This window comes from Erinaceus europaeus, chromosome 8 (genome assembly GCF_950295315.1).
Source record: "Erinaceus europaeus chromosome 8, mEriEur2.1, whole genome shotgun sequence".
In the NCBI taxonomy this organism is placed as follows: domain Eukaryota; kingdom Metazoa; phylum Chordata; class Mammalia; order Eulipotyphla; family Erinaceidae; genus Erinaceus; species Erinaceus europaeus.
In genome coordinates this window covers 51,399,753-51,426,952 of record NC_080169.1, presented here as the reverse complement: position 1 = coordinate 51,426,952, position 27,200 = coordinate 51,399,753, and the positions used below count along the sequence as shown (strand labels likewise).

The window sequence follows — 27,200 nt, the reverse complement described above, 5'->3', positions numbered from 1 at the left end:
TGGATTTTAGTTACTCTTTAATATAACTCCAACTTTTAATAGTAAACAGATGTCCAGGTATAACACATCAAAACATATTTATCAGTAGATCTGAACAGTCATCACAGTGGTTCCATCACTGAAACTGAGGTTACTCACATTTTAAGGAAACACAACCCACCCTCTTTCAGTGGCATTCACACTCTGTCAGGTGAAAAGCAGAAGTGAAGTTTATTTTGTGCAAAGTATACTCACTTTACGGAAACAGCTTTCTTTTCCCCACTACTTAGCATTTTTTTATTTTATTTATTTTTATTTAATTAATTAATTAATTTATTTATTTTCCCTTTTGTTGCCCTTGTTGTTTAATATTGTTGTGGTTATTGATGTCATTGGTGTTGGACAGGAGAGACAGAAATAGAGAGAAGAGGGGAAGACAGAGAGGGGGAGAGAAAAATAGACACCTGCAGACTTGCTTCACCGCTTGTGAAGTGACTCCCCTGCAGGAGGGGAGCCAGGGGCTCGAACCCGGATCCTTATGCCGGTCCTTGCGCTTTGTGCCATTTGCGCTTAACCCGCTGTGCCACCGCCCGACTCCCTACTTAGCATTTTTTTAAAAACCTAAAATTTCCTGTTTGTGTTAGAGGTGCTGTAAGACCTAAAAGGACCGTTCTTTGCTCAAAATCAACTATTCATGGCATACATTACTAAGTCAGCTTTGCTTGTTACATCCTTAGAATTAAAAAAAAATCATAGAATATTATTTGTTAAGATTAGTTAGCACACTTGCACTCCAAAAATACAAGTTAGAGTTCACAATAGAGGGCTCTATGGTATAAAGTGCCTATGAGCAATTTCTTATTAAATACTGAAGCCACAGAACTTCCCTGGAGAACAGATCCATTGTTAATATAAACTGTTGTCACTGTAGGTTTCTCAGATAGAATATTCTGGATACGAAGAACCTATTCAGAAGATTCAAAGAATTAATAGAGGCCCATCATAAACCCATGTCACTCAATCACCAGTAATCCCCGTCCTCTACAATGACACAATTACTAAGAGGACATGCTGTGAAAACACCAGTTACCAATGTATTTAATATCTAAATTAAAGCACTTTCTTAAATTTTCAAAGAAAGTACTTTTTTAAAGCCATCTTGTTATTGCATGCCAACACAGGATTTAGTATTATTATAATAATTGAACACTAACAGAAATACTTCCACATTAATGTGCATACTTTCACACTATGTTAGTATGAATAGAAGAAATGTCATGTGGTGAACTGACAATAATCCAGGTATTTAATATATTGCCAGTATACCACACAAGGAGAGCACATATCTTTGTAACAATACTTTTTGACTTGTTTCCACCATAATTTAATACATCAAAAGATTACTGTTCTAAAAATATTTGACTAATGTGCAATTCTGTCAATTATTGGCTTAAAGCAATTACAAAGCCACCACATAAGTTCTCTGTATTATTAGTTTAAAAGTACTAAACAAACCAATCTCTATGACAGTTTATTTCTTAGTTGAAAAGAACTTGAATGAGTAAGCTTTAAGAAAATATATAAAAACCTCTGATGAAGGAGGATTGTTCGGGTCATAAACGAAGACCTTCTGGCCATTAGGATGACAGCCTACTAAGATATCCCCAGAAGAAGGATCAATAGATAAATTATTCACCAGTGTATCCAACTTGAGTACCTTCCAAACAAAAACATGTCAATAGCAAATGTTACAAGAAACTTCATCAAATTTGAGACTAACCTTTCCTGCCCTTATGTATGTGGGAAAATTATACTCATCTCCCTGCTCCCACTCTTTTAATGTCAATGTTGCCTAAAGTAACTTTAATAAACTGTTTAAAAGTCACTTTTCATATTCTCTGAAATTAAGAAAGTTAAGGTGGTAATCAATCTCTCTAAAAAATGGACTCCTTTCCTCTTAAAAAATGCAGAATGATCAAGGAGCTCATTCAAAGCAAAATGAGGGGCTCTTAATCCATCTAAAATATGTGGTGTCAAGCAGGAGGAAAATAATAATAATGTGAAACCCAATTTCTACCTTCATTTATTATTAAAAGAACTGACAACAATGTACATAAATCTTCATTTCAGAATTCATCTATTAAAGTCTTTTTAAATGTGAAAATTCTTATTGGAATTCATGAGGTAGCTTTAGTAAGACATGGAATGGGCTCAATGTGATGCAAATATCACACTCAACCCAATGTTGCATGTAACACTGGTCAGTTCTTGTGTTTTCTGGAAATGAGAAACCTGGCCAGTTATAGGGATGCCACATTTTAAAACTCAGAATAATGGCACTGGAATCCATATTCTATTCTGGGTAAGGTATTGTTACCATTATGCAATTCCAAGAACAAGAGTTAATGCACATTTCATATATAAACATAAACACTTTACCTTCAATTGAGTTAAATTCATATTAGGGTGCTTTTCGAAAATCTGAATTTCATGAGCGAGTATATCAGCGACATATATGTACCTTCATAGAAAGGATACAATGGTTAGAGATCCATGGCAATATAAGATTCATTAATACAGTTTGGAAGAATAAGTCTTAATAACCTGCCAAGAAGTTAATCAATGATGGGCCCTCAAGGGATGTTTGATAAAGATCATTTTTTATTTAAAAGGTAAGCTTTCAAAATAAATTTAGTGTTACTACAACAAGCACAGAATTATTACTTTTTAAAATGGTTTCAAAGAAAAATAACACAGAACAACATTTTTAATATAAAGTCTATGATAATTTCCACTAAAAAGATAATAAAACAGAAGCTTTTTTTAGACAAAAAAGCTCTTAGATGCCATAGTATAATATAATATTCCTAGATATTAAAATTATGTGGTATAAAATATTTTCATAAATATTAAATATGAATTAATTAAATATTAACATTTGTTTATGATATGTAATACAGATTTAGTGTTGATTAATAAATAGTGTGTAATAAAATGTTAACATATCAAGAATTTTAAATAGCCAAGAAAATAGTTCAGTGGTCGGAAATAGGACTTGCACACATGAGGTAATGAGTTTGGTCCCTGATACCACATGTATCAAATTGATGCTTTAATTCTCTCACCCTTATTCTCCCTGATTAATTAAAAGATGAACAAAAGTATGTATTCCTTCATGGCAATTTTAATCACCAAATTAACTGTTTCATGACAACTGTTCTATTGAACAATTATGTGTAAAGTCATGAACAAAGTATTCTAGTTACTTGAATAAGTGTCTGTGGTAAAGTGAATTTTTAATAAATAAAATGAAAACCTTGCATACCCATCACTACATTAAATTAGGTTAAATTAATTTAGAATCATCCTCACATTGGGATAGTATAACTAATAAGACAATGGTATATTTACTAAAAAGAAAAATATATCTGATATTTTAATATAGAGAGGGATAATCCTACTTTCTACAGTTTCATTTATAAAAATACTCTTATACATACCAAAATTTAGATATTGTATAGAAGTATGATATATACATAATAATTATATATACATAATATATACATAATAAATTTTATATAATTTATATAAATATATTACACATAGTGAATTGTATACTGAGATATTAATATATAATAGATTATATGTATACATATTATTGGGTTATTGGAAAAATCATGACTTTTTTCTATGTTTTTCTATGCAAAAAAGTGTGATGACTTTTCTGACAATCCAATATATCAGATTCCATACCATATATAGATGTACATATATATATATATATATATATATATATATATATATATATATATATATATATATGTGTGTGTGTGTGTGTGTATATCATAGACCAAAAAATACATTATTTGTATATTGAAAAAAAGCAAAATGAAGAATTTGGGTCAGTACCACTACTGAGGAGAAACAAAAATAGAGAGCCAAACTTTTTGTCAGGTGAAATATTGATTCCATTTGCTTTATCAAATCCTTCTGCTACCACTTTCACTTCATTTGGACTGTAGTAAACAACATTTGCCCAGTGTAAGTTCAAAAATGTTTCCAGATATTTCAAGAATGTATCAGAGAAATAGTGGTCATTGGTGGCATAGAAATGTGATGGTCCAACAGCTATAATATCATTCACACTGAAAGAGAATAACAACATAAAAAAATCAAAAAGGCAATTAAGTAGTTTCCATATTAAAGACTAAATACGCTTACACAGTATGTATTTTAAGTTTTTGTATGAGGTTTTCTAGGAAAAGCTTGCCTGAAATTACTTGACTTTAGTAATACATAACGTAAAAAACATTTTTGTATGAACTGAAGATGAATCATTTAGAAACTGTGGCAGGATTATTACGAAGAATTAAGGAACTTGGTGTCAATAGGATATAATTTTTATAAATGAAATGCTGAGTTTTACTGTATAGAAGGGCACATATGACCATTGTATAGACCTTGAGAGAGCTGAAGTGGCTGGTGATCTGGTTAGGCTGTCAATAAAATTTTCTGAACTCCCATGTATGCAGTGTTGGATTTTCCTGAGTTCTTTTTCTTAGTTATTAGTCAAACTAATAACTAAGGTTGACGGTTCAATTTCTACTTGACTTACAAAGCCTACCTGTCAAGAATGAACAGGCACTCAATAAGCACTTGTAGAAAGATGGATGATGAAATTGCCATAGTACAATACTTCAGATGAAAGATTTATAGGCTAGAAACAATTACGGTTTTAAAATCAGTGAGGACAAGGATGTTATTAAACTTAAATTTCAATTAATTTATGCAAAAATTTCTGAGTTTTTTTTTTTTCTGTTAGAATGAGAATCAGTACGCTAGGGAAGTGGCGTACTGATTCCCACCTTTTCTGAAACAGGTTCATGATGCACAGCATGCCTGGGTGCTATTTATACTTAAGTTTATTAGGAAGTGCATTTTTTGAAGACTGATTACAATATACATGCTGAAGTCATAGGCAGGTAAGCAGGATTTAACTATTCTTTAATTAAACTGAAAATATGCAATATGCACTGCTAAGAAGGTAGCTCAAAAGGTAGAGTGCAGGGCTTGAATGTATAAAGTCCTGGGGCTTGATACCCAATGCCACGTATGCTGTAGCATAGCAACACTGGTCTAATTCTCAATCTCTCTTTCTCTCTCTCTCTCTCATATGAAATAAATAAATACATAAATAAATTATTTTTAAAAGAAGCCGTAAAATGGTAAAGCTTTTTTCCAGAAAGTCCACTTAGTCCCCTTTTAATCAAACAACTGTATAATCTTGAATTAGTAGCAAGCCAGTTCCAATCTAAATGTACCTAATTCAGTAGGGCCTTTAGTCCACAAATATCACTAGCCTGTGAAGGTATTATGCACTGAGTCCCAGAACAGGTAAGCTCAATACAAAGTAGACTACTCTTATCTGTCAGAACAGTATTATTATTAGGATGACAGGTTATCTAAGATAAAAGGCAACAGCAGGAAAAATGATGAAGTTCCCCTTGTATTCACAAGATATTCCTGAACACATCTACCTTGCATGCCCATCATATAAGCATTTTTCAAGGGAGTCACATAAAACACTAATTATTATAAGAAGTGCTGTTGACTTCCCCAGCTTTACAGGGAAACTACCTGGATATACTGTGTTTGTGTGTGTTATTCTAGAAGGTGAGAAGCTGACCAAGGAAAATATTTTAATATGTAACAGTTAATCTGGAAATTGGACAAATGGAGTGAGTACCTTGGAAGAAGTTCATGCCTGATTGTTTTTAGATGCAAAAGAGAATTTTCTTCTTCTTCAAATTTAAAAATTTCCACTGTGTTCTTGAATTCTGGATGGTTTACAACAAAGAGATAAACCGTGTCATCTAAAAAATTTAAAAATATATAGAGTTAATTTATAATATATAACCATAGGACCTTAGGGCAGATACTGACATTTAAATATTATGGGCAAAGAAAGGTTGAATGTATTAGGTGTTAGAATACAACAGATTATTCTTTCTGTCTTACCCATCATTGTCTGTCTGGTGTTATTTTTTATTATTGGTCCCTTGACCTTTAGAAAAAAAATGTCTTCTACTCTATATACAGAATTCATGAATAATCAGTTTGTAGTTTACTTCAGATTTACAGCCCTTTTTTAATGAAAGGATCATATTGAAAAAGTATATTGAAAAGGTCATGAAACCTAGACATTTTTTTCAGATGTTAATTGTTAGAAATGTCTAAATGTAGCATAACTTACTGTAAGCTGAAGAAACAAACAGAAACCTATTGATATGAAGACTATGGAAATAATTTATGAGTTAATTATTCTTCTCTTACTACAGATATGATCCAAATATATCTCCACAGCCATTCACAAACCTTTATGCTACTTAATGTTGGTTGGTACTTGGCTCTTACCACTGTCTATAAAAGTGCTGATACCATGCGGATTAAATGAAGCCAAATTAAACCCACGACTAATTCTCAATTCCAGTGCTCTCGGATTTTCTTCTTTTAGATCCATCATCAGTATCCCTCCAGGCTTATCTGGAGCGAAGCTGTGGAGTCCTGGATATTTCAGACCCTTTTTAAAACAGAAGTAAATATTAAATAGCAGGTTCAAGTATTTTTTATGAACTAATCTGGAAACTATATGTAAGTAAAGTATGATATAGACTAGATAAATGATGACACAGAGATACAAACACAAAAAAACAGAGGAAACGATATAAAATTAATAATTAGGAGGTAGAAAGTTGAAGGTTGAACAATGGTTTACTTTTCTGTGCTGAGGGAGAAGCCAAGGGGTCTTATTTACTTTAGTAGTTTGAAGATGGTTAATCTGGGCAGTATGAGACAGAATTGAGAGTTTAGAGAAGTAGAAGTTCATCTAACAGGGAGTAACAATCATGACAAAACAGGACAAATACACATTTATTTACATACAAATTGCAGTGTGCCTCCTTCCACAACACATATGTCTCCACTGTCTTACCTTACTGTATTTATTGTTCAAGTCTCACCGACTGACACATATGCATTCTCTCCAGCATTAGAATAAAACCTAGGACTACCTTTTCCCATTGATTCAAAAGAATTATAATGTTTGTTGCTGTTCTTATCAAGGCTCCACTGCTTCAGGTCAACTTTAGCAGAAAGAGAAACAGAGAAAGACACCATAGCACCAAAGTTTTCCCCTGTGTGGGGGGAAACAGACTTGAACCTGGGTCACATACATGGCAAAGTAGACAAGCAGAATTATCATTTTTATCATGATCTAGATCTCAGTTTATTTATAGATCAATTTGGAAACATAAGGCTAAATCTGTGCTAAAATGCCAGTTTTTCAATTGCTATCACTTTATTTATGATATTATATATAATTACTTTCACTTTATACAATTATTTAAATTGTTTATATTCATTCACTTTTGTATATAAAATTTGTGACAGTGTTTTTATAAGTTTTTAAAAAATATTTATTTATTTATTTCCTTTTTGTTGTCTTTGTTTTTCTTTTATTGTTGTTGTAGCTATTGTTGTTGATATAGTCATTGTTGGATAGGACAGAGAGAAGTGAAGAGAGGAGGGGCAGACAGAGAGGAGGAGAGAAAGATAGACACCTACAGACCTGCTTCACCACCTGTGAAGCTAACCCCCTGCAGGTGGGGAGCCGTAATTAGTGTTTTAAATGAAACTTCTTTATTATTTACGTTATTATCATATTTCCTTTGGCTTTTCCTAATACATGGAAGAGTTACAGAGTTTTATATGCTATTTTAAACCCTGACATTTAATTGAATTTTTCCTAGATATAATACTACATAATTAAACCTCTTGGATTGTTTTTTTTAAAAAAACATGTAATCGCACTGTCTGAAAATAATGGTAGTTTTGTCTTTCCTTTCTGTATCATATTTCTTTTTTTATTTTATTAGGTTATTAAGAACTCTAGAAGCCAGCTAATTTTTTTTTTCACTATAAATAATACCTATGGTAGGTTTCTAGAAAGTTTCCTCCTTTTCTAGTATTTTTGGAATTTATAATTGGGGATGAATGTTGAACTTTATTTTACTTTTGGTTCTTTCTCTATTTCATTTTCTACTGATTTAACATTAGTTTACAATATTATAAGATCTTAGGAGTATAATTTCACACTTACATATGAATGCATATGACTCACTACACCCACCATCACAGTTTCAATGCCATTTTTTTGCTTCAAAATATTTGAAATCGCATTTCTCTCCAATTTAAAAAAATCTCTCCCTACCTGCAGGGGAGTCACTTCACAGGCGGTGAAGCAGGTCTGCAGGTGTCTCTCTTCCTATCTCCCCCTTCTCTCTCAATTTCTCTCTGTCTCTACCCAATAACAAATAAATAAAGAAAATAGGATTGCAAAAAAAAAATCTGACTGTTACTTCAGGGATAGTAAGTATAGTATGTAGCAGAGACTGTCATTAGGTTCTCCCCATACGGTGGTGCTACTTTAGTAATTTGTCACTATTCTATGTCAATGTCCCATAAACAACAGCATGGTTTTACTGCACAGGAAACTCTACCATTGATGATGATGATTCATAGTTATTTTCATAATCCTTATTATTTAAATATTTTTTCTTATTTTATTTTTAATTGCCTTAAAACATATATACATGAGATCAAAAAGCTATCTTTTAAAAAATTTTATTATGTTTATTTACTTATTGGATAGAGACAGCCAGAAATCTAGAGGGGAAGGGAGATAGATATCGAAAGAGACAGAGAGACACCTGCATTTCACCACTTGTGAAGTTTCCTGCCTGCAAGTGGGGACCAGGGGCTTGAACCTCGAACCTTGCGCACTGTAATGTGTGTGCTTAACCAGGTGCGCCACCACCCGGCCCCTCAAAAAGCTATCTTATGGCTAGGGAGAGTGCCTAGCTTATAGGTACATTTGCACATATGTGTCTTACAAAAACTCACAGTTCTACTAGAAGGATCATCTAACTTATTCGGTGTTGGGTAATAGAAATTCAAAAATATTATTTGAAAATTTGAATATAAAGTTAGTGTTCCTGCTCAAGTCCACAGTATTTTTTTTGCCCTAATACTAACAACCAGCTACTTACAGTTTTTCATATAAAAACTACCAGGAGCCCGTAGTGTGCTGTAACCCTCATTCTCATCTAAGCCAAGTCCTCTCGCCTTTCTTATAAATGTAACAACTATTTTATTAGTGTTGCAACATTTTTCTAAAGCATTTCCAAGTTTTTCACATCCCTCCTGAACCTTAGGGTCTGAAAATTACAGATGCTGCACAGGAACAAAATAATTATAAGCTGTTTTCAAAGTCTGGATGTTTCCTCGAGAAAAACTAAAGGATCCACAAGAAGATGCCAATAATCCACACCTCTCTGTAAGCTGAAGAAGAAAATTATATGGAACATCCTCTTACGCTCACTAATACAGTTTTCTTATTAGAATGGACACTGATATAAATCAGCATCATATATAACAGTCAATATATTTTAATTAGTTGATTCATGTTTTCTTGATCTTTTACACTGTTATTTTTGTTCTTAGATCCTACCCAGAATCCTCACTACATCTATACTATATAGCATGTCACCTTGGGCATCTTCTCATTCTGAAAGTTATTAGACCATACTTTATTTTAGGTGTCTTGATGCACAACTAATAAAAGATAAATCATTCCACTGTATGATCAAAAAGGTAAATTCTTTTTTCACATTCTAAGAAAAAAGGCAAAAGTAAAGGTTAAAAATAAACTCTGCCTATGAATTTTCATTTGTAATAAGTTATTAATTGGGAAGAAAAAGAAAAAGCAACATTCTTGGCCTAGAACATCGGTGCATTTTTTGAAAATTAACATCAGAGATAATATTAGTTTAAAACTAAGCATCACATTGAAAGAAAGGTAAATACTCTGCTTTAAATTTTATAATACAGTACAGATTATCTATAACAATGCCCGAAATATCCTTTCTGGTAATGAACTTTTGAAAGCAGATAATACAGAAAGTGGTTAGTGCAATGCAGTGGGGACACAAATAACAATAAACTAGTGGACAAGGATTTTTCATTTCTACATCTAGACAGACTTGAAATTTTCCAGGATCTTATTTGACCTGAACATACCTACTAAAGCAAAAAAAAAAATTAAATTTAAATTAAAAGCAAGCCGCAGCTCTACAATCTTTATGCATTTCTGTGTATCTCCTCTACCAAGATTGGGAATGATAGGAAACACTCACCACACTAAAGAAAGCCAGACCATTGGGAAGTATGTCAATATCTTCAGAGCCAGCTTCTGTAAGTTCAAGAAATATGTAAATATCATGTTCAAATTCTATTACTTTTTAAAGTATATCTGGTATTTTGTTTATTAGTGTATCTTTAAAGATTACTAGATTTTTTTTTTTGGCAAGGAACCACTCTTTTCTGTAAGCAATCAGCTTAAATCCCTTCCTGCAGTAAACTTTTGACTTTAAATGTTAGATATTTTATGTTTACTCACATCAAAGTCAACTAATCACTACATATCAAGCAATAACATGGAAAAAGATGACATCTGTACAGTCATATGATAAATATCCAGATGTCTATACAAAAGTAATTGACATCAGGGGAATATTACTTTCAGAATGAAGGGTTCATAGTCATTTAACCATGCAAATATCCTTGTTCTTTTATTTGTTTGTTCAATCTGAAGCAAACACAGAGATTTCTCTCATTAACAGAGATTAAAAAAAAAAAACCTGGGAGTTTAGATCCTTCTTTAAAAAACAAAGTCTGTTTGTTTTCATAAGCATAGAAAGCTTTCCATTTAATCTTTAAATTTAGGCTTTAAATTACAGGAAAAACTAGCAGAAGAAAATTAATGAAAAGTATCATGCATCTAAGCCAGCTGAAAGCTTCTAACACTTGTCTCCGAGGTAGGCTACAATTACTATTGATTGCTTATTGATTGTCTGCAGTGCACTTTACACAGAACAGCAAATAATTAGACATAAGACCTTCCCAGAGGTCTCACTGTGTAAATTTCTCACAGATAATAGACCCAAACACAAGAAAAGAGTAATAAAAATGGCTTAGATTAAGCCAAATCATGACACATTCTCTGAGTCTACAAAATCCAATCTTCTCCTTTAAGGCCTCTCCAAAGGATTTCTCTGAGATTATTTCTAAATTGTCAGAAACAAACAACATCTATCCAGGCATTTTGTTTTGATTCATAAGTTTGCATTTAGTTGCCTTGAGTGTTCTTAGCTTTTTAGCAGTAGAGAAAGGCAAAAAAAGAAAAGAGAAGAAAAAAACAAGAACACCAAGAACTTTACTTTGTAGAGATGAGCCATCAGTTTCTCAGAAAACAAGATAAATCTCAGTTCAAGCACGGTGAGCAGCAGTAGTTCTCTAATTAGGGCCTATAGACTTCCAAGGAATCACAAATGGGTTTCAAAGAACCTATGAACTGAAATTTATCATAACACAAAACACCTTCTGTATGTACAGGTGACAATATTTTAGGGCTTGGAAGCAGCATACCTGGTTGAGCACAGGTATCAGAATGTGCAAGGACCCAGGTTGAAGCCCCTGGTCCCCACCTGCGGGGGAAAGCTTTATGCATGGGTGAGGCAGTGCTAGTGCTGCAGGTCTCTCTCTCTTTCTCTCTCTTGTCTCCTTCTCCCTCTCTCTCTCCCTTTCTATCTCTCACTTTCCTCTCAGTTTCTCCCTGCCTTTATTCAATAAAAATAAAAAAATTAAAAAGAATATTTTTATATAAAAATGTTTGATTTTTCAAAAGATTGAAAATAGGGTCTGTGATAATCCCAGGAAAGATAAAAGAGGCTCTATCTAGTCTTATAGTAACTCTCAACTATAAACTAGCAGTGAGCTGGGTAGCTCTACCCAACACAAATACACACACATGCAAAATTCTAGCCCAAATCTGGCTTTCTATGTTTTAAAAATCCCTTCAAGAGCAGTTATTGTAGAGGTCTTGACTGTGAAGTGTGTTAAGACTGTTAACTCAAAAGAGACAATCTATCAAAATTTTTAATTCAGGACTCTGATTATCAGTATACAGAATATATTCTAATTTTTACATTTCAGATAGTGTTAACTAGCTCTTGTCATTATAATTTTTATATTTATGCTGTTATTATGTCAAATTTGGGGTATCTTTCAAGTTTCTGTTATTTACAATGGGAAGGAATACAAAACATGGAATAATGAATTTATATTTTGCCTCACAAAGGTCACATCCAACATATCTAGTAGGTGACTGTTACTTATTAAAGCAGAAAGATATGAAACATAATGTGTATAAAGAACTCATGAGTTGCAAAGTTTGTTTCAGCTGACAGTGAATGAAGTGCTTGAGTGAGGAGGAATGCATGCACCAGTGTGAGTGTGTGTGTGTGTTATTTGTGTGTCTGTGGTGCGTGTATGTGTGTGGTGTGTGGGGGTGTGTGTATATGTGGTGTGTGTGTGGTATGTGTGTATGTGGGGTGTGTGTGGTATGTGTGGTGTGTGTGTGTGTGGTGTGGTGTGGTGTGGTGTGTGTGTGTGTGTGTGTGTGTGCATGTGTGTGTAGACACACATATGGGAATCAAGTTCAAGGGGCAAGTTGTTCTACCTCATAGAAAGATTATTTGCCATTGAGTATCTACCACTGTTTCCAAAGTAGAAACCAAAAACCCCTCTACTCTTTCTGCCTATCATTAAGACACTGTTTTTGACAATGTGGGAATGGAGCTAACACACTATTATTCCACATAATCACATATCACCTAATACAAGTGTTATTAAACACATAAAACCACAAGTTGTTATTAACTACTATGCATCACTAACAGAGTATTTAACTAATGTTCATGTCGTGTGTACTAGCTACAGAGCAACAGAAAAAAAGAAAAAGAAGCACAATTCTAATTAGATCTAAAAATGTATCCCAAGTGTGCTTCTGATCACTCATCGTCTCCGCTCTGTTGCCTTTTGAAGTGCCTCTGAGACATTAAACACTTCACAAGAGGGGCCATAGGTGACATAGTTCCTCATTCTTTCCAATTCCAGACAGCAGTGCACACACATCACAACATAAAGGTCACAAACACAGACAGATGCCTGTTCAGAATACAAATGTTCTTGGGCTTGTTTTTCTCCAAGGAACCCCCCCCCATCCTAGTGAATTAACAATGATGCATTTGGCAGTTTGTCCTGTAATGTGTCTGACTATGCCCTACTGTCTACTCTGAGATTTGAATTCACAGAAGGTGAAAATCACAGGGCCAAGGGCTGTTTAATAATTTGACAATTATTAACTCAGCAGTAAAAGTAACCTCAGAGTTCACTGACTTAACCTTCTATCCTTGAAAAACATCCCTCACAGATGTCATCTGACTTTTGCTTAGTGGTCAATACTGAGGGGAGTCTTAGTGACTAAAGACAGAAAGCAGTGCGAAGTTGCTGAATTTTGTGAGACTCCATATAATGCTGTAATGCTGGTTCTAGAACCAGACGCATTATCTAGCATAGATCTGACCAGTCTGCTATTTGATGCTGAATTATCATCATCTTAAATAACTGAAACAAAGGGGACAAGGCCCAGGAAAAATAAATCAAGAAGAGAGACAGAATTGGGAAAAAGAACAAAAACAACAACAGAGAGAGAGAAGGGGGGGAGAGACAGAGAGAGAGACAGAGGAGAGAGAGAGAGAAAGAATATACAGAAAACAGATGTGTAAAGAGTTAATGGTACATAACAGATCTAGAAAGAAACTTTGAGGTAGTAAAGGGTGTTGTGAAAACTGGTTTTCTGAAAGTGAAACCTTTTTGGCTATGATCCAAAGAAGAGTAACCACCACAGTTTTGCTAAGAGTAAGGTCTGGAGAGAATGTGGTTAAAAATATGAGGTAATGAATTTATTAGTGTTGGCAACTGAAGAGTAGTTTATCAATGACTGTTAAAACTTTAACCATAACAGGCCAACTGAACAACAATCCCATTATTTAAGATTTAGCAACAGATAAGCAAATATGATAGCACACTAATTTGTTTATAGGTATAAAAAAAAACTGCAATCACCCACATACGCATTAAGAAAGATTGGTTAGATAAATTATGGCATGCGTAAATATTAAAAAGATTGGGGCTAAATTTACATTTACTGATGTGAAAAGCTGTTTACTCCGTTAAGACTAAAACAGATTACAGAGTATGCTCTTTTACTAAGATGTCATTTGTGAAAAACATACATATATTTCATTGCATTTACATTGAAATTTCAGAAAGAATAAAAAACAGACTTCATCTCTGGAGGTTTATTTCTATGGGGAAGTGGAGCTTTAGTTGCTTGTTTTCTTTGCAGAGTTGAGGCCTACTACATGTGAGGATGCATACTTTGCAGAGTGATGTTTATTTTCCATTTTATAACAATGTAGTAGGCCTCAGCTACTACAAAAAAAAACACAACAATGTTTTTGCTTCTGAATTCTTTCACTGGTGACCACTGACCCAAATATCACAGACTGTAATGGCTACACAGTACAAAGAACAAAATCTTTAAAACAATAGTTTAGAAAGGTTAAGTAAAAATAAAAAAAACCAAGCAATGAGATAGGGTTATACAAAATAACTGATAAATTACAGTGAGAATAAGAAACACTAAGTGCAGGAGGTCAAAAGATAATGACTGAAGAGATTTTTGTTGGTCTAATGTGACTTATCTGCTGAAAAGCAGTAATTGCATGTCAAAATACTATTAATTAGCTTCTGGTGGTGGTGACCAATACGATGATAACAAACATTTACTCATACTCACCAATTCCTTTAATCAGATGGCAGTTTGGAAGGTCTATGGATTCTACTTCTCTGGAGGTTTTAAGTCGACTTCTATTAAAAAGAAATTCCATTTGATTATGTATTCTCTGTTGCAGACAGGGTTTAAGTAAGCTAAACATACTTAAACATATCATGCAGCCTAAATTTAAAGCAGAAAAAAGACAGAAAATCAAGGGTAGGCATAAAGTAGCTCCAGAAATAAATGAAGTTCAAACATAAACCTCATGTCATAAAGTTCTATGTGTGGATACAGTTTATAAAAGGAAGCCAGTAGTTCAACAAATAAAATGGTTAGTATACATATCTATGCAAATGACAACAGTACCGGGTAATATTTCTCACAGCCCCGGTATTATGAAGAGAGCTCCTTATGCAAAACCAGAAGCCCCGTCTTCCTCCATGAAACCTAAAGGAGCCGAAAAATAAAAACCCTAAAACTCAGATTCTTTGTTAAAATGACGCAAAGAATTTATGTCTGAAAGATGGCCAGGAGAAGTAGTATTATTTGCAGCCTGAAAGACAGAAGACACCTACCAATATTCACCAAGAAAAAGAATGAAACTTATACAATGTGATGCTATTTCAATAAAGCACTATAAAAAAGAGGGCAGGGGGAGGAAGGGCAGTAGCGCAGTGTATTAAGCGCACATGGCACAAAGCACAAGGACCAGCGAATCCCTGTTTGAGCCCCGGGTTCCCCACCTGCAGGGGAGTCGCTTTGCAAGTGATGAAGCACATTTGCAGGTGTCTATCTCTCCTCCTCTCTGTTTTCCCCTCCTCTCTCCATTTCTCTCTCTTCTATCAACAACAACAACGACAGCTGTAACAACAAGGGCAACAACAACAAGGGCAACAACAGGGAAAAAATAGCCTTCAGGAGCGGTATCCTGTAGACAAAAAGAAAAGAAAAAGAAATGAAAAGAAGAGAATCTCCAATTCCCATTATGATGAGAAGGTTGGAGAACACCAGCTAGTTTAGCAAAAATACTTGCTGTTTTATCAAGAAAACTAAAGTAAAAGATTAATGAGAAAACAGTGGATTCTAATAAGACAGTTTCCTTTCTTTTTCACCCTAGAGAGAAACAAAGTAGTCTGGTCAAACACATTAGCTGCTGTTGTTCTGAAGGAAACATACTTTCCCTTCCTAATCTCATTGTCTCACATTTTCTTCCTCTTCTCTACATTCATACATATTAACTACTTGCAGAGTATTTTATATTTTTCAAAGTGGATCACACATACTGTAAATTTAAGAGACAAAAATAACAATTTGCTGATGACCTCTTCCTTCTTTATATTCCTGACAGCTTCTTTATATTCTAGTTGCTGAAAGTGGAGAAGACTACTACTTTCTCATCAAGATGGAAAAAGGGTAGGCCTCAATAATGCAGATTTACTAACAGGTTGTGGCAGCTCTGCATTTGGTAATTTTATAGCATATGTGAATTTTCTAACTAAAATATTAATTGATATGTATTTGGAATAAAATTCAATTAGTGTTCAATTCTAGATTCAATATAGCAGTAAAATAAAAATAAATGAATTAAATATATAAGTTCAATACAAGCATAATATAAGTCAAATTTTAATCCAAAGCAATAAAAATACAATAAATGTCATGTGTAAGGAGTAATTTTAAAGGGGAAAAGTGCTGTGTGTGCCTTCCTATTAATCAAATCATCTTATTCTTTTGTTTCCTTTACACGTGAGAACTTTGTCTCTTGTGAACCATCAAGACTTTTATAATATATATATGCAATAGATAAACACATGGTCTTTGTCTATGTATGTCTGTCCATCTTTCTGTCTTTCTCTTTCTTGGCAGAACTATCAATTTCTTACTCATTACGGAAATTCTGCATTCTGTTTGGTAGATTCTACTAATCAACATACCGGAAGTCAGTATCTTTTCTCCTCTTTTCCCTTCTTGCCTGCAGAGCAGACAAGTCAAACATTTGCTTGCCAGAACTTCTTTGTATTTATATGACCCAGGCTTTGGGGTAAAATATTTCTCCTATGATATAAAGGGAAAGCAGAAGAAGAGAATTAACTGACATCATTCTCCTTTCTTCACAATTTGACTGCACACGCTAGGATCTAGAGCAACAGTTTGTCATCCCTACTACAAGTTTGAGGATATAAAGTCAATAGGGAAACACCAAACAACAAAAATTAAAGATCCTAGTTCTTTAATGTGACCACTAGCTTAACAGAGAAGACTGAGTGAATCACCTACAAATTATTTATCATAACTGAAGAATTGATTCCCATCTGCACAAGTTGCCACTATTCCCATGTATGCTGCTTGCAGCTGAAAGCACTGCTAATAACAGTGGATTGAAGGGAAAGCCATGATGTATTTTCCTCTGTTTTTCTATTAATTCAAGAAGTTTGGGGATTGTAAAAAGAATGCTATGCAAGCTTCTTTGAAATAGCAGATATGTAAACTTATATGCATTCATACAAAAATATAAAGCAAATGATATAAATACCAAGAACTGATACTTTTGCTCCTGTCTGTTTGCTTCCTAACACTTTATATCCATGACATGCTTAAGAATATACCAATGGCCCCCGGCTCCCCACCTGTCGGGGAGTCGTTTCAAAGGCGGTGAAGCAGGTCTGCAGGTGTCTATCTTTCTCTACCCCTCTCTGTCTTCCCCTCCTCTCTCCATTGCCCTATCCAACAACAACGGCATCAATAATAACTACAACAAAAAAACAAGGGCAATGAAATGAAATAAACAAACAATTAAATATTTTTTAAAAAGAACATACCAGTGGCTAGCAGGTGGCAAATCTGGCAAAGCGTACTAAGTTACCATACACAAGGAACCAGGTTCCAGTCCCTAGTCTCCCCCCTCCTTCTCACTTTCTATCTGTCTCTAAAATCAATCAGTCAATTAACCAATTAATAAAAAGGCTATACTATGCAAAAGAATTAGTATCTATCCTATTTCAGTCATGCAGACATTGCTAATCTATCATAACATTGCTTCCATTTAACTCAGAGCCAGCTACAGACTGAATTCCAAGAACCACTTAAATATATAGTGAAGACAAAAATCATTTGCTTTCTCTGTTCTAGTTTCCTTTTTTTTCTCCCTTACTTTATTTGTCTTTTTCCATTAAAATTTTGGTTGTTTTCCTTTTAATGGCAAGTAAAAAAATGTAACACAGGAATGAGCATATATTGCCTTCAATGGAACCTTCAATTGATGGATCATTCCTGAGTGGATGTCCCCTCAAATATTACATCAGAGATTTTAATTCAGGATCCAGAGACCTACAAGGTATCCAGAGGAAAAACTGAGAGATCCATTACTTATACTAGTGAATATATATATTTATTTAAACCTCTAACACCAAGTTCTTGCATTGATGATGAGAGTAGGCAACAAACCACAGAACCTGCTGTTATCAAGAATTACTCTGTCAGTAATAAAAATCACAGAATTGTTTTCCACATTTTAGTTATAAATATCTCTAAATATCTTTTCCAAACATGCCTACTTCAAAATGTTTGTAAGATATTCAACTACCTCTACAGCTAGTAGTAAAGCAACCCATCCTATTATATTTTAAGACTTAAAAATATTGGCAATAGGATTTAAATTGGTATTAAGTTAAATAATATTTAAGTCTGTTTGGTAATTCTATGTATTTTGTTTCATGCATTTCAAAGCATGGTGACGATGGTGACGCAAAAGAGACAAGACTTTGACAAACTCCCAAAGGAATGCATAGTACAATAGGTCTAAGTATCCCTACTCAAACATCACTGTCAACAAAGATAATTTTTATTGATCATTCACAATATGCTTGGCATTGCTCCAGCACTTAACATGAGTAAACATATCTCTCACAACTACACTATAGACAAGTAGTTTTAAATTCCCATCCCACAGATAAGGCACTAAGGCCCAGGAATTTGAAGTAAAAAGCTACAGCCTGAGATAAATAGTGGAGTTGAGAAATTTAATTTAGGGCTAGCCAAAAAGCTCACTTGCATAATACATTGCTTTTCCATGTCCAGCCCTCACCACATTGATGGAAGATATTCTTTCTCTCTCTCTCTCTCTCTCTCTCTCTCTTCTCTCTCTCTCTCTCCTCTTCTGTCTGTCTCTCTCTCTCTATATTTCTCTATCACAAAAAAGTTAGGAAAGAACAATGGAAAGGGAAAATAAAGAAACTTAATTCAGAAAAAAAAAACTTAATTCAGGTTATCTAACCACAAAGCATGAACTAGGCCTAAGTCATTACCATGAAATTAACATTTTACCCCTCCAGAACGAAAAAGCACAGGAACCAACAATTACAATCTACCATTATGGTGTGTTAACAGTAAGGGTATATTAGACTGTGATGCCAAAATGCCTTTACCAAACTGGAAGCACCGTGTCACTACCAGGCATTACCTCCTTCTATATCTCAGTGCTTTTGCACTTACAAATTACCGAGGGGGTTTTATTTTAGGGACAGACTTAATTTCAGATAAGCAGGAACTTTAAGTTTAATATACAGGCCATAAAGCCCCTTGGAATTTACTCCTTGAGACCTTGTAATGCTTACTAAGTACCTAGGAATTTCTTCTTATGCATGCAAAACTGAGGAAATTTGCTCTAATGAAAAAGGAAGTGCAGGATTGCCTGGGAGCTAGAGTAAACTATATTTGGAATCAGAAGGCCTAGCTTAGAGTATCTGTTGAACTAACTAGATACCTTTGCCCAGCTTGTTTTAACTGAGCATAGAAAGTCACATATAAAGACTGTATTAAAACATACACAAAAGGTACTTTGTCATAAACATTAATCAAGTGAATTTTGTTTTAATATGAAGAATTTCTGACACTTTGACACAGTGATCAGCACACAGTAGGCACATAAAGATAAAGAGGATAGTGGTAAAAAAAAAACAACAAAAAATGACTGAACTTTCAAAGTTTTCAGACTTAGATTGTACAGCTTCTTGGTGAAGCTGCTATAAAAGATGACATTCCAAAGAAGAGTTTAATGCTTGTTTTAGAGATTCCTGCCCACTCAAGGTCTCTGATACACTTAAATCTTAATGATTCATTTAATGGTGTGTTCTTTGAAACAAGGAGCAACTGGTATGTCTAGGTGTATTTTTGTACTTCTGTTTTCTTTTTCATTGCTCAAGTAGGAAGAGGTGGAAAAGATGCATGAGCTGTCAACTTTCTGTGGGAAGCCTGTTATAATCAGAAGAAAACAAACACCTTTGGTGCTAGTTATCCACACTGAATAAACTTATACTAAAAGTTATTCATTACTCATCTGTAATTCAAGCTAAAATTTAAGTGGACATTCTAGAGGAAAATAACTTGAGAGATTAAGTACCATCTCTAAAAATAGGATAATGAAGCAGCAGGCACCATGGTAGAACAAGTAGGGAGGTTGGACAACATACTCTACCTACTACCCTAGGAAGACCAGTTCCAAAATTAGTGCAGCCTGGAATGTTCCTAGCCATGACCACAGAATGTGAGCTCAGACCTACAGGGATGCAGAGGTTACATAGGCTCCTGTGCTGAATGTGGGCCCCAGATCAAACCAGTGGGGTTTACAATTAACAATATTTATATACTTTCCCCATATTTGGGAGCTACTCTCTTCCCTGATCCAGCTTTCTAGTCCTTTTTCCAACTATGACATCATCTCCCTAGACAATAACCTGGGTCCACCTGCATATTAGATATCAGGTGAAGGCAAAAACTAGTAAAGTCATGAGCCTTCTGGAATATACCTAAAACCGACCTACTAGCTTTTTCTAAAATGGAGACTCCAAATCTTCATTTGTAATATTCATGCCTTTAGGTCCATGATTAGTCAACAATTTGTTCTGCTTCATATCTTAACTCTTTTTCAGCCACCAGGTTCCAAATGATACCATGATGCCAGCCTGACTTCCTTGGCAGAGGACCCCACCATGTATCTTGGAGCCCCACCTCCCCAGAACCCTGCCCCACTAGGGAAAGAGAGAGACAGGCTGGGAGTATGGGCCAACCTGCCAACGCCCATGTTCAGCTGGGAAGCAATTACAGAAGCCAGACCTTCCACCTTCTGCATTCCACAATGACTCTGGGTCCATATTCCCAGAGGGATAAAGAATAGGGAAGCTATCAAGGGAGGGGACTGGATATGGAGCTCTGGAGGGTAGGGAAATGTACCTCTTTTATCCTATGGGCTTGTCAATGTTTCCATTTTATAAATAAAAAATAATAATAAGAAGAAAAATACATTAATTTATAAATAGCTATCATGTGTGTTCTATGTTAGTAAGTTTTATTTACTTTTACTTAGGCTTCTAACAATAATACTTATCATTCAAAGGGGTTTATATTTACAGTCTTAAGATTAGTGAAAAAAAATCTTAATTGAAAAAAAACACCAGTGTGGAAATATTTACTGAACTTGTGAATTTTAGTGGTATTGCTTTTGCAACTAAAAGTTGGAGAAATCATTTAAAAAAATAGTCCAACTCAATGTTCCACAGAGTGGGATGGCTACCAATGTAACATGAAAATTAGGGTCAGCATATTAATTTCCTACCATAAGCAGTCCTCCCCAAAACCTAGATCACACCCCCTTCCAACTGTTCCTCCTTCTTGAATTTTTTTTATCAACAGATGATGAAACTAAAGCTGTGCAAAAGTAGAGCAATGAACCCTTACATCATCTTGATCTGTCTGTCTGTTCCTCAATTTTGAGATTCCAGAGTTGTAAGTCTTGTTCCAAACTACTTAAATATGTAACTATCATTAACCCATGGCTATTTATTCTCAAGTCTTGTAGCCCTTAAAGCTTGCATATTATTAGAATTATCAGGAGAATTTTTTAATAAAAACACATCCATATTTGGATTATGTCCAGATCAACTGAGTCAGAATAGTTTGGGGGAGAAGTGAGGGTGCAACAGATCTTATTGTGCAGTCACGATTGAGAAGTACTATTCTACTGCCAACCATTCTTCCAAGTTTATCTCTATAGAGCACAACTGGTTATACTTTGTAGATAACAACTGTTATGTTTTATCTGACAAAAAAGGTTTCTGTTTTTTAAAAACATACAACAGATATCAATAGTTTCCCTTTGCTTATCAAAGTAAGCCCAAGTTTTCAACTTACATTTCATAATTTGAAAACCTAACTTTCTCCCACTTCCATTTTCAGCCCTTAACTTTGTTTTCTTTGGTCTATGGCAAATCTTCAGAATTCTTAAACTTTATTTCATTTGTTAATGCAGCACTCTCCGCCTTCATTCCCATATGTATTTTCATCCTTCAAGGTCAAAATTAAATAATTCTACCTCCATCTTGAATGCCACCTTCAAGGTATGTAGTATATCTCCTTTAACTTGTAACATTTGATTTATATTCATCCTGGACATAAATATAATTATTTCTGTCCTTCCCTGTACTAAGGTAAATTTCTTAAAGGTAAAGGCTATGTCTAGTGCTATTACAAAAGGTTTGGAAAGTACATCATATGTCATAGGTGCTCCTTATGGAATTCTTTATTTATGAGCGTTATAAAATTTGAGTTTATAATTTAAAACTGTGATGTCTGTCCAGTGACTTATTATCCTAAAATGTTAGATGAAGTAGGCTTGCACTATTTGGCATTCTGGCTTGAGGGTTCTCAGGTGAGTAGATAAATAAGGAAGTGGTAGAAGAACTATGGTTGAATAGTTCAAGTATTCTGGGTCTACCATGCTAAAATGAGATTGCTAAAGAGTTTCTCAGAAACTGTCGATGAGACTTGCAGGACAATTTTTATTAAAAACTGGCTAATTTGGGCAGAACTAATGACCCGAAGTAAATCTTTACAATTAAAGTTTTATGCATGAGTAATAACTTTGTTTTAAGTTAAAAGATCCAGACTCACCCCTGAGAAACTGCAAAGCATTTGCTTTTCAACCTCGGTAGAAAAAGAACTTTAAGTAACAAAGTCATAAACTTTCTAGAAAGTATTGCTATTCAGCCCAAACAGTGGAGGAGTTTTGCCAGAAGATGAAAGTGAGGGCGGGGGCCTTCAACCAGCTGGGGAACAACTGAAAGGTTCTTCAGCCCCACCGAGGCTCCTGAGATTGGAATCTCTCCAAGGCCTGCATTGTCTCCCAGAGCCTGTGGCCAACAGCGACTGAGAAAGCCAGGTCTGGGGAGGGGAGTCCCTGAGCCCAGCTGCAGGCTTCCAAAAATCTGTCTGAGAGGGTCCCACCTACCTGAGCGCCAAGAACCTTTCGCCCAGGAGCGCCAGAGCTATACCCAGCAAAGTCAGAAGCACCAGCCGACCCATCGTGCGGAAGCCGGCTCACTGGCGCTGTGGCCTGGCCGGGAAGCACTGTGGGCGGTGCCCGCTGCGGAGCTGGGACTGCGGGACAGCGCTCCGCCCCATACAGGCCAAAGTTGGGTTCCTTCCCTGGGCACTGCGGCTCCGCCCCCCGCCAGCCATTTGGCTTTAGAAGCCACAGTCCTACTTTCTCAGACACCTTTTCTGGATGAATATCCTTCCTCCCAGGCTCCTCTTTAGAGTATGAAACAATTCTTCCTCTACCTCCCCAAACAACTCCCATAAAGAACCAGCAAACCTTTCACATTTCACCAGTCTTCAAAGACATTCCTGACTAGCTCTGCTAACAAATTTTCTGGAGTGAAATTTTCAAGATTGCTTCTTATTACAGAAAAAGATACTGGGTCATGTCTTATTAGCACTTCATGTCCTAAATTACTACTTTCAATAACAAGATGTAAATGGGAGGGGAAATATTCTATTTGTAATAATGCTTCAGACTGGAAACCTAAGGATTTGGGCAACCTTTTTTTTTTTTAATCTATACTTAATTTATGTGAATAGGAGTAGTTTGTTACTATCAATTAATTTAACAATAATAGAAATTTTTTAAAAAGAGAGGTGGGGAATCTACGGGCCAGTATGTAGCCTAGAGGCAGAGCACATGTCTTGACTTGGATCCCTGGCACCCTAAAAAGAAAGGGAAACTATTAAGATTGAGTACTTATATATGTGAAATAAACTAATGGTTTCCAATGTATCATTGCTACCCTCACAATGTAGACAGAAATGATCACAATTACCAATTTTCAATAAATCTCAATTTTATAAACATCTTGTAAATAAAAGTGGAATTCATTTATTCACTGTCATGCAAGAAAAAATGAAAAGGCCCTCTGCTTCTTTGTGTATATCTCTGATTCATTTCTATGTGATAGTAGGCTATATTAAAACAGTAGGTAGCTGTCCATTTGTGTGAAAGACCTTTCATGATAGTGAAATTGCAGAGCAGAATTATATATATATATATATATATATATATATATATATATCCTTACAATAAATGCACAGGATTGCAAAGGAGACCAATTCCACTCAAGCATGTTTATCATTTTTAATTTAAAAATTATAACTGTTAATTTATTAGTTTGTGCTATTATAATGCATTATCATTGTATGAGTATTACATTATTAATATTTAAAAAAAATAAGACCAAGCACCATTCTTTCAAATAGTGATAAGGATGAATGTATTTAAGATACATGGGATACGGGGCCAAGTGGTGGTGCACCTGGTTAAACACACACATTACAGTGTCCAAGGACCTGGGTTCAAGCCCCTGGTCCCCACCTGCAGGGGGAAAGCTTCATGAGTGGTGAAGTAGGGCTGCAGGTATCTCTCTTTTTTCCTTTCTATATCCCCCTTCCTCTTGATTTCTCTCTGTCCCTATCAAAAAAATAAATTAATAAAAATATTTTTAAAAGATACATAGGATACTACAGTGATATAATTGTACTTTCCATTAGAGTCAAAATGGCAAGTACTGTTAATGCTGATATTTGTTCTCTATTTTCATACTTGAAGAAAATGTTAAGTTGCATTTAAGACTTTTATTTTTCCTCATGTAAGATCACACTACCTTGAACTCTATCATACATCATTATGTCTATGGAATTAACCTGAATTAATACTTAAGGAGTATTAAGTAGGTAGGTAGGTAGATAGGTAGGTATCTCTCTTTCAGGAATATTTTTCTTTTCAATTTATGGAGACAAGAAGATCTTTAGATGTGAAATCAGAAGTTAGAATAAAGGTCTAAAAAAGAGGGTGTGGAATTAGTGCCAGGCTTCTGTCTTATATTGGAAAGTTTTGTTCTAAGAATTTTGGACAGTAGCAAGAAATCAAAATTTTGTCTTATGAAATCTGTAATGATCAGACTCCAGTGGCTTCCACTATGTGTCACATATGAAGAATCCTTATACTATAGATAAGACCAACTTATTGTATGCTCTTCTCTTTGTCTTTTTATTTTATTAGTGATTTAATATTGTTTTACAAAATTACATGTCAACAGGGGTCTAGTTCCATATCATTCCTACCAACAGAGTTCTGAATCTTCAGTTTCCCCATGGAAAGCCACTGCAGTTCCACTACAGTAGTAGGCATGGGCCAACCATCATCTCTACAACTATCTTTATACATGTATAACACAATTTGCCTCCTTTTCTTCCCTATACAGTACTCTCTTTCCCTCCTGGCCACTCATAACATTACTACCTCCATATGTCCCTTTCCTCCTCTCTCCAGGTGCTGATGGAGCTGGAGTTCAGAGCCCTCGTATCTTCCTCCTATCACTTCTGCCCCACTAGGAGTATGAATCAAGGTCATTTTGGAGGCACAGAAGGTAGGAGTTCTGGCATCTGTAATTGTTTCTCTGCTAGACATGGGTGTTGGCAGGTCAATCCATACACCAAGCCTGTTTCTCTATCTTTCCCTAGTGGCCAGAGTTCTGGAGAGGTGAGGTTCCAGGACACACTGGTGAGGTCATCTGCCCAGAGAAGTCAGGATGAAATCATGGTAGCATCTTCAACTTGGTGTCTGGAAGGTAGCAGGACTCAGAATGAGACAAAATGGTTAATGAACAGGAACCAAAAAGTGGGAATGAGATTGGGGATACTAGGGTAGAATAAAGATAGGAAGTCCATTTTAAGTATGTTCCTAGGGACACACAACTATGGTATTTTTTTACTTGAGTTTGATAGCTAGCCTGAAGTTGGATAAAAATATTGTCTGAGACATACAGGGAGTATGGACAGACCTACCAATGCCCATATTCTGTGGGGAAGTAATTACAGAAGCTAGACCTGCCACCTTCTGTACCCCATAATGATCCTGGACCCAGAGGGATAAAGAATAGGAAAACTTTTTTGGGGGGTGGTGGGAATTGTACCCCACTTATCCTGTGGTCTGGTCAATATTTCCATTTTATAAATAAATAAAAATTTAATTGTCTGAGAAAATGGTATCAGAGTAGAGAGAAGAGTTAGAAAGTTGGATTAGGGCAGTGAGCAGCTCTCAAACTTGAAATAAAATTCTGTGGGTAAAATGAACTCTTTATGTCCATCCACCTGACCCAGAGCCCATATATATTTTTTTCACCAGAGCCTGTGTAACCTCTGAGACCCTATTGGTTTAAGCTCACAGCTCATGGTCACAGCTGGGAAAATTGTAGGCTGCACTCATTTCAGGACTAGTCTTCCTTGAGTGGCAGGGCAGGTTACCCTAGCCTCCTTCAGAGACTGGGAATGTCCCTACTGTTGATACTTTTTGGTGAGGACAAGGTCCTGGAAGGGCCCACAAGCTGGCTTATGATACCATTCCTGATGGTGCTATTTTCTTTGTATATTTCCCTTTTGCTGCTCCCAGATTCATAGTCTTAAAAGTTCAGCCTGGCTCCAACTGCACAAAAGGTTTTAAGTTTTCTTTCTTTGAGAATGCACTTGGGAAATTCATTTGCTGTTTCCTCTTCTTTCATCACCTGTGATTAGCATAACTAATTGATTCCTCACAATCGTTTGAAGAACAACAAATATAAAATAAAATGCCCAGTGTAGCTACTTGACAAATCCAAGTTTTGGGTGAAACATAGTCACCATCTTGATTTTAGAATGAAGACATTTGTGGTAAAAAACCAGGACCTTTAAATTCGATAAAACCTATCAAACTTCAATTTCAGAGCACAATGGTGAAAATTCACTTGATTTTTACTAACATGACCATTCAGTTTCCTTAAATATAATAAACTAATTCCTCCCTTTTCTATGAAGAGTGTTGTAGCTCTCTGAATGTCTTCTTTCTGAGTTACTCTTGAAATTTTAATTAATTTCAATTAATTTCTGTGGAATTAGCCCCTGTCCTTACCCCACCACTAAGGCAAAGTATTGCTTCTATTCTCAGTTGGATGGGAATAAATATTTTCTGATTTGGAAAATTAGAATTCTCTTTCCCATTGCCAGAGGATAGAGAAGACTAACTACAAGTGCTAGAGTGTATAATGTTATTATTTTTATA

At 35.1% G+C, this 27,200-nt stretch overlaps 1 protein-coding gene across 1 annotated transcript; it reads right to left on the bottom strand.

Annotated features, from left to right (window-relative positions):
* On the bottom strand, nt 1-23,190 carry PON2 (paraoxonase 2). The gene is made up of 9 exons (XM_007538257.3): nt 23,061-23,190; nt 14,801-14,871; nt 10,233-10,288; nt 6,394-6,559; nt 5,726-5,852; nt 3,924-4,124; nt 2,419-2,500; nt 1,568-1,696; nt 1-944 (listed from the first exon to the last, which is right to left on the bottom strand). The coding sequence occupies exons 1-9, from the start codon at nt 23,132-23,134 to the stop codon at nt 786-788; spliced, it is 1,065 nt and encodes a 354-aa protein (XP_007538319.1). The 5' UTR covers nt 23,135-23,190; the 3' UTR covers nt 1-785.
* Nucleotides 23,191-27,200: the final 4,010 nt, after the last annotated feature.

Coding starts and splice junctions, on each gene's coding strand:
- PON2 (XM_007538257.3), bottom strand. CDS start 23,134: ATGGGTCGGCTGGTGCTTCTGACTTTGCTGGGTATAGCTCTGGCGCTC. Junction 6,560..10,232: donor GTCTGGCTTTCTTTAGTGTG/GTGAGTGTTTCC, acceptor TGTTTTAAAAAG/GGTCTGAAATATCCAGGACT. Junction 945..1,567: donor ACAATCCTCCTTCATCAGAG/GTTTTTATATAT, acceptor TCTTCTGAATAG/GTTCTTCGTATCCAGAATAT.